At 34.4% G+C, this 9,056-nt stretch overlaps 1 protein-coding gene across 1 annotated transcript in view; it reads right to left on the bottom strand.

Annotated features, from left to right (window-relative positions):
- Positions 1–1,925: 1,925 nt before the first annotated feature.
- The window catches only part of LOC118751092 (lutropin-choriogonadotropic hormone receptor-like), a gene marked incomplete at its 5' end in the record, with an annotated part of 40,255 nt that continues 33,124 nt past the window's right edge, over positions 1,926–9,056 (bottom strand). The window contains 2 exons of the mRNA XM_036485860.1: positions 1,926–2,074; positions 2,140–2,285. Coding sequence (XP_036341753.1) covers positions 1,926–2,074; positions 2,140–2,285 — 295 coding nt within the window. The remainder of the gene's footprint in view (positions 2,075–2,139; positions 2,286–9,056) is intronic.

The following is a 9,056-nucleotide window of genomic DNA, read 5'->3' as shown; positions in this document are numbered from 1 at the left end:
AATGCAATAGATGTAACTAAAAAGTTTAAAATTTCGAATTTTTCATATTTTTTATTTTACATATATCATTCTATCTCTATCTAATATATAAAAATCTCGTGTCGTGTCCTCCGAAAAGGCTCGACCGATCTTTATGAAATATTTTGGGTATATCTGGTATGTATGAGACGCGGATTTAAAGTATATTTCATACAAACTAAATTATTCATACTGCATATCTCTGGAAGCGTTCATGGTAGAGGACTGGAACTTGGTATGGAGATATATAAAATCAAGTGCATAGTCATGAAGAAAAATTTGCGGTGATTGGAAAAAGGCGCGTGGCGCCTCCCATACAAACCGAATTTTTTTTACTGCATATCTCTGGAAGTGTTCATGGTAGAGTACTGGAACTTGGTATGGAGACATATGAAATCAATACATTACTCTTTGAGAAAAGGGGGCGTGGCGCCTTTCAATCGTACTGAACTATTACGTATCTTTGTGTGTATATATAATTTTTCTGTACGTGTGTTTGTGAGTGAACCCATTTTAAAGAAATTCTTTGTGTTTGAGTTGGTCTTTGGATAGTTAGATTCACAGTTTCGCTGGATTCGAGTTATTACTAAAAATCTTACTTATGATCCGATATTGCTTATGTTTGGAATATGTATTGGTATAGTAAAGGGAAATATTTCTGCGAAAAAATTTGCCTACCAAGTTCGGAAGTCGAGTTATTACTAAAAATCCTATTTATCCTCCAATTTGACTCATATTCGAGATATGTATTGGTAAGGGCAATACTATTGCAAAAAAGAGCCGCCGGGTAGCGCTGAAGTCGAATTATTACGAAAAATCGTCAAGTGAGAAAAAGTACCATGAATGTCCGATTACATCGACGTGCTGTACCGCCAATTATGTCGAGCTCCCGTGTGTTCCGATTGGCCCAATGGACGTGAATTGCCAATATTACTGTGTGTTAAAGGTCCATTCGGATACACCAGGATTAAGTTGTACAGGGGTTAATCTCAAATGACCACCGCTAAATTAACCATCAGAAATATTGTGCTTCTAAATAAGACATTTGAGGCATTTCTGAAATAAAGCTATGTATGTATATTGGATTTTTGTAGAACAGCAATGCTCTGGCTGAGATAACTATATATGGGTACAGTTTCACGGACAGATTCACCATTGAACCGGATCATTGTTTCCGCCAGGGAGTGAAGAGGAAAAAGTTTTTCAAATTTATTTCGTTGTGCAATTAACCGTGCTCTGAAACGACAGATCATTGGATAATTTCAAGAACTTCGTCACGGACATACACTTTTGCTAGGTTATTTAAGACGGCAACGGAAATATGCCTTCTTACAACCATGAAACCGTAATATTAGCAGATAAACGCATCACTGGAAATCGTGACCGTGAATTGTTGGTGAAAATGCTGGACCAAAATGTTTCAATAAAAAAATAATAATTTTGGGCAGGTCGAAGTTCGCGGGGTCTGCTAACAATATTATATTAGCCGTCATCGATTCGCCAACAGTTAGCCAGCGGCGAAACGAACGAACTCAATGAGATACAACTAATCTCGCTATCGTCTATCCGTGCTAGCTATCTTTGTTGTTGCTTTCAGATGCAAAATTTTAGGAATTTGATTCGGAATAAAGTATACTTTTCAAATGTATCAACATATTTGCATGCGTTTTCACATACATACCCGGGTATGCAGCTGTTGATGTAAGGGGTAGAAGTCGAAAAATGGTCAGATCTCTAGTCCAGGTGGTCCAATCCCACTCAGACTTTTGTTGAGGATATCATGAAATTTCAAGTTAATCCTATGTATAGTTTCCAAGATAAGCAATTTGAAAACGCAAAACATACCCGGGTATGTTGCTGTTGACATAAAGGTTAACGACGATTTCGTGATTTTTTCTTAAATCCGTTCACACCCACGCATAAATACTCGTGACACATTCTGTCACATAAAAATCACGTACCTTTCCCATCTCTAATTTAAACACACGGCGCTTCTTCTGCTTAATTGTTGAAATTAAAGGTATAAAAAACATGTGCTGTTTACTTTTATCGTTAACTATAAATAGGAAGGATTAATAATGGGGAAGTAAATAGCTGCAAAATCCTAAAGTACATACATACCGTATTGCCAATCATAAGCGTAATTAAAGTAGGCACCCATGGAATGTGCATCGATGGCGGCGATTAACAGCAAATACAATCCCAAGCACAAATCTGCAAAGGCCAAATGGCCCATTAGGAAACGCGGCACGGATGGGCTTTCGGATCTGCAAAACGTTGTATACATATATGTACATATATATATATATATATATATATATATTACGTAAAAATTTAGTTTTTCCACTACAGTACAAATATGTGAGAGTGTAAAACGCGCAGTAGTAAAAGGTAATGAATAGTAGGTAATAGAGCTGCAAAACTAGCAATGGCATTCTTAGTTTGTTTTTGTTTAATTGATTTCTCATTCCTTTACTCAAGAGTCTAGCTAGTTTTTGCTACTCTTGTGAAGAAAGGTTTTCAAATCATAGACGAATTTTAAAAACTACGGAAAATGTTGCACGCTTAAAAACTATTTAATTCGCTTGGGTAAAGTCATTGGCCTTGAAAATGTTCTACGTAAGGGAAACATTGATCCTTATCCTTTATTAATAATAATAATAATTATTTAATCATTCTTAATTTCTCTTAGGATAACTTATCTAACTCAGGCTGTCCACAAACAGGCAACAAATCGATACGATCAGTTTAAATTTCAACAAATTGACATGTGTGTGGCGTTGTTTGCAAAAATATTGAATGTTGAGAAAAAAAATTGCAATCGGTTGAGTGCAGGAATGATAGAACACAAGATTGCCTCTGAGTTACGTTAAGTTGCCATAATTACACTTTTTTCACCAATACTACTTCCAAGATATGCGACACACAATTAGGGCATTCCCTTAAACTCGAAAAGTCTTAAACTGTGTAAAACTCGTAAGTTAACGAGACCTTTATGGGACGCCCCCTTTGTGAAAATGTGTAAATAGGTGCGAAAAGTGACTGTTTGATAGACAACAAGGATTTTGTGAAACAATTCTTGTTTGGAGGTATTTTCCATAACAGGCCGCCATCTTGTGAATCAAAAACTCCGAAAACTAGCAGAAAACTCAAGTTTCTACAGTTAGTGCATGCAATTCATTCTATTTGTTCGCATATTATTTTTATTCAATTGCTTTCAATATTATAAATATAATACGTTTTTGTATAAAATTGTCCGCCCCTCGGTAACACTGAAGTTTACGAGGTCGTTTGCGCATCAAATTTGCCTCGTAATTTAACGAGGGACTAGTAAATACAGCTCTAAACCAATTTTAACAGTTCTTTTACGAGGCTCGTAAATTTACGAGTTTTAAGAGCTTTACAAGGCTTTTACGAGTTTAAGGGAAGACCACTAATGCTACTTGCTATGGACATCTCACTTGTTCTTGTCATTGCAGAGGTATTGACTAAGTACTTCTTTTGAGACCAACGATTCTCTACTACTTTTTCGTGATTCTTGTTAAACTTTTTTATACCTTTGGGGTGTTCGGGCGGAATGGATCCATATTAATTGAAACACATATGTACATACATACTTTTATCGAGCCATATTTTGCGTTTATATCGTAAGCGACAACTTATATTTTTTTTGTTAATAGGATACAAATATCTACTAGTTACAACGTCCCAAACAAAATCACAAAAGTTTGAATATGTACCGTTACGGACAAGAAACAAAATGCATTTTATCGTTTCATTAGGTTTGTTCCACACGAGCCCGCGGGTGCCGCAAACAGCCCACAAAGCGTTCCTCACGCTAGAAAAATAGGTTATAGAGAGCGAATACCTTCCACTTTTGGATCGCAAATGTCTTCTTCTTCGTGCCCGTAATGGGGCTCATATACCTATTGCAGGGTTACCACTGTAAAACTTTTTTCCTACCAAGAGCTGGTTCCAAAACCTACCAAATGGCTTCTTTGCTACCATATGGCGGTTGACAGCATTGAGTACAGTTATTTTTGCTAGTTTTTATACTTAAAAGACGATTTTCAGGTAAAAAAAAAGATCAGAATAACTGCTTTTATATACAAATAGAACACCAAAAAAAATTGGTGTATGCTTTTAACCAGACCCACCCACCGAATTCGACCCGGTGAATTCGAATCTGTTTCGACTTCTTAATTTCGAGCAAATTGCGAAAAACCAGAAACCGTGTCTAGGAGCCTCTGGGCTTGGGGCAAAATCTGCGCGCTGCGGGCTTGCCACTAATTTCTTCGAGTTGGTGTTAAAAACTTTGAGATTCTTTGATTTACTGAACTAACGGTAAGTTGATTTCTTCTTAATTTTCGTGTATGATAAAAACAATGGCGTATTCTGTGAACATGTAGATTTGTTATGTACAATGCATTTGAATCGCTCTTCTAGTGTCATTAAAAATAGTTTACAATATTGTCATTGTTTAAACTATTGTCGATTCGCACCTGCATTTTAAAGAAAAATATCTGATTTATAAACCTGCATTTACATCCATTAATTCAATCACTTGATATCCCATTACATACGCAGTCGATACAACTTTTTATAGCGCATACGGAATACAGAGAATTGCTGAAGGTAATTGGTAAAATTCTGCCTATACCAGTAAGCAAAGAGTTTTTAAAAGGTATTTGATATAATGGCAAACAATTGGGCCCCACCTACATACTCATGTGTAGTTACAAATTAAAAAATATTTGCTTTTAAAAACTTTAATTAAGCTTTTGCTTTAAGCATTCAACTAACGCCTGTAGAAATAAACTTATTGCAAATTAGATCATATTTCAACTATTAAAAGCAATGTTTATTCACATTCAAAATAAGAAGAGGTCATAAAAACAAAGCAATCTGATTTTTGTTTACTTTTCGTTGCCTTAAAAATATTTGGAAATACGGGTATAATCGATACTTTTTTTCAAATATGAGTACTGACATTTATTCTTCTTTGTAGTATCTACATATGTATTCTAAATGAGTGCTGGTATCGATACTTTTCCAAAAAGTTCTATCACCAAAAATGGAGTGCCAGTCACGGTTGCCACACTACAAAAAATTTTCTGACCAGAATTTACAAACAAAGTTACCTCAAAGTTACCAAGTAAAAAACAATGTTTTATTATACAATAAACTGTAAAAAGAAAACTCGTGTAATTGCCTTAAATAAGATATGGGTACAATAAATAGTTTTATTAAAAGAAAACTAAACAAATTCATATTACATATGAGGCCAGGAAGGCCAGGGGAGCCTATCTACAAAAATTTTTTTTAGTAATATGAGATAGAAGGATATATAACAAATAAATGCGGTCTTTTACTAAAAAGTTCATTGCACCTGCGTGGTGCTACCTATTATAGTAAAAGAAAACTGAAAGGGCTATTACCGTTTCGATTCTGATAATGCATTTTACGGTGCACCTCAACTTTTTTTGAAATGTCAGTTAAGCTACTGTGGCGCTCAAGGCCTCATACAATACATTTACACGGATTCGTTCCAAAATAAAAACATTTACATAAGTATATAAATACATTTTTATTCGATCTGCGTAAATGTACAAATAAAGAATATAACAAAAATTTGTGAAACAAAAAAAACATAACTATTTTTCAACCAACGCGTTTTAAAATACGCTTTTCATAAAAACGCGCCTTAAGCTCTTGTGTTTTGAACGGGATCTTAGCCTCAGAACAAAAAAGAATTATTTAAAAAATCAATTTAAGTGCATTACCGAAGCACTAAAGAGCCCAAATCCCCCGCACAAACTGCTGTTCAAACCTCCTTTTTTCATTTCTTCTATATACATACATATATGGACGAAAGATCTGTCAATAAGTTTTGGACGTGTGCATGGGCGTAGGCAGAACGAAATTTAGGAGAGGACCTCCTATACAATTTTTTTTTTTTCAAAACCAATAACTATTACTTACTAAAAAATTTTTTATTACAGCTTAAAATATTGTAACCAATAGAGGTATATTGTAAGCCAGTGGCATAAAATGTTTATCAAAACCAATAAGAATAATGTTATCTGATCACACAAAAATTATCATACTCAATTGAGTTGCCTATTTACCTACATATATGTACCCTACAGAAAATCTGACTAGCCTAAAACTAGGCCTTTTGCCGACAGTACCAGTTCTCAATACCCAAGCAATGCTTTCAACTGTCCAGTTTTACACGGCGATGCCATTGGCGGTGGCAATTGTCGCCCAGTGCATTACTTTGCAACCAGTTTATAACCGGTTCCATTTTGGACAGTTTTTGTTATAAGAAAACGTTTTTGAGATTCGATTTTTGGACATTTTTTTCGTTTTTTCTTTTCTTTTACAGATTCCGTTTTTATTCCTTTTATGAGCATGAAATGGTATTATAACTTTGGTCCGATGTTTGTAAGTACCAGAATAAGAAGAGATAGACCCATAAAAATGTATACTTAAATGATCAGAACGTCGAGCTGAGTCGATTTAGCCATGTCCGTCTGTTTGTATGCAATCAAGTCTCTCAGTTTTCGAGATATCCGGATAAAATATGGTAGGTGGATATATTTTTATAATGTATTAATCATTTGTCGGAACCGGAAGAATCAGACCACTATAACATATAGCTCCCTTACAACTGATTGTTCAGATATGAGATTTTTCGTTATAACTTCTTCATTTATGCAGCTAGGAACATGAAATTCCGCACTGTTTTCAATAATTATCAACAGAAAACTTACAGTGAAAATAACAAAGATCGGGGCACTATAACCTGCAGCCCCCATACAACTGATTGTTCAGATATGAGGTCTTTTATCATAACTCTCTTCCATTTATGCAGCTAGGAACATGAAATTTCGCACCATTTTCACTCATTATTAACAGAATACTTACAGTTAAAATAACAAGGATCGGGTGACTATAACATATATGTATCTTCCATACATCTAATTGTTCAGATATGGGATTTTACTGTAAAACTCCGTTATTTGAACAGCTAAAACCGATAAATCTCATAAGATATTTTATAAATAATAATACAAAGTCTACTGAGAAGATCGTCAAAATCTATGCTGTATAAGCTTTAACTCCTATACCACTGATTGTTCAGATACCAGTTTTTGCGATATATCTCCTTTATGTAGGAAACTAAATCCAATAAATTGTGTTACCGGTTTACATACCGATAACATACCAGTGAAAATCACTTAGATTGGTGCTAATATAAGGTATATCTTCCATACCTCTGATTGTTTAGATCCGATTTTTATACCCGAGCGCACTTGTGCACAAGGGTATTATAACTTTGTTCACATAACGGTTGTTTGTAACAGGCAAAACGAATCGAGATAGATATGGACAAATGTATACATAAATGATCAGAATGAAAAGAGAAATCGATTAAGCGGTGACTGTCTGTCCGTCCGTCCGTCCGTGCACACGATAACTCGAGTCAAAATTGAGATATCTTAACGAAACTTGGTACGTGTATTTCTTTCGTGCGTAGGACGGATGGTATTGAAAATGGGCAAAATCGGAAAATAACCACGCCAACCTCCCATATAACGGAAATTTTCAGAAATACGAAAACTGCGATATTTTAGTAACTACTGAAGATAATTCACTCAAAATTGACATTTTGAATAAATTTTTCTTCCAAACTTGGCACAGTTGTTGACCCTGATACAGCATACCAAATGGCCGAAAATTTTTAAACTCGGACAATAACCACGCCCACATCCCATATAACGCTAATTTCGAGAAATACGAAATCCTCGATATATCAGTAAATATTAAAGCTAATTTATTCAAAATTGATGGTTGCAACAATTCTTTACTAGGGAATACGTTTATGATAAAATTTTGGAAAATGGGCGTGGCACCGCCCACTTATGATCACATATATGTATCTCGTTAACCGTTCTAGTAATTTGTACCAAACTCGGTATGGTTATTGTGCTTGCCACATAAAAGCAAACCGTTGAAAATTGTTGAAATCGGACTAAAATTACGGCCGCTTTTCATATAACGGTAAATTTTAGAAATGCTTAAAATTCCAATATTTCGAAATTTAAGGATGCTAGTTTATATAAAACTTATACACCCGCTTATCATGTAGCCGTAGCTTTCGAAAAGGTGGAAATCATATATTTAATACTTGCGCCGGGTATTTAATGTTCGGCTCCGCCCGAACATAGACTTTCTTACTTGTTTATATTAGTATGTAGCTCCTCTATCGATGTATTCAGATATATTCAAAAGCAGTAATCTGTCAAAGTAAAATTTGCAGATGTTCATGAAAGGTATGAAGCCTTCGGCATAGCCGAAAGTTAGCGAAACAACATCAAGCAAAAAATGTCGCATATGACCATGACTTTGCCGTTTTTTTGCCGTTAATTATTTGTGGAAAAAATAATTTTGTCGCTCTGGTATTTTTTAAGATGTAAGGTGTTTGGCTTGGGTTGTGCAATAAAACTGTTTTTGATTTTGCCGTTTAATTGTTTTTTGTTTAAACAGACTTATTAAAAAAAATAGGGACTTGGAAAGCGGTTTAAATCCTGGTTAAAAATAATAAAAACAATTATTTTTTTTGTGACATAATTTGCCGTTTGGCTTGTTTTGTGCATTAAAACTGTTTTTTATTTTGTCGTTAAATTGTTTTTTGTTTAAACAGCCTTATTAAACAAAAAATAGGGACTTGGAAAGCGGTTTAAAACTTGGTTAAAAATAATAAAAACAATAATTTTTTTGTGACATAATTTGCCGTTTCTCTTGTATTGTGCATTAAAGCTGTTTTTGATTTTGTCGTTTAATTGTTTTTTTTTTAAACAACCTTATTTAAAAAAAAAAAATAGGCACCTGGAAAGCGGTTTAAAAATTGGCTAAAAATAAAAATAAATAAATATTTTTTATTGAGCTTTGTACCACGATTGTTTATTAGGAAGAATTGAAAATGCAACAAAGTCTAAGCGGTAGAAGTTATAGCACTATTTCGGAGATCA

Source organism: Rhagoletis pomonella, unplaced genomic scaffold, assembly GCF_013731165.1.
Source record: "Rhagoletis pomonella isolate Grant_MI unplaced genomic scaffold, Rhpom_1.0 Rhpom_scaffold_00533, whole genome shotgun sequence".
Taxonomy (NCBI): domain Eukaryota; kingdom Metazoa; phylum Arthropoda; class Insecta; order Diptera; family Tephritidae; genus Rhagoletis; species Rhagoletis pomonella.
This window is presented reverse-complemented; position numbering and strand designations above follow the sequence as displayed.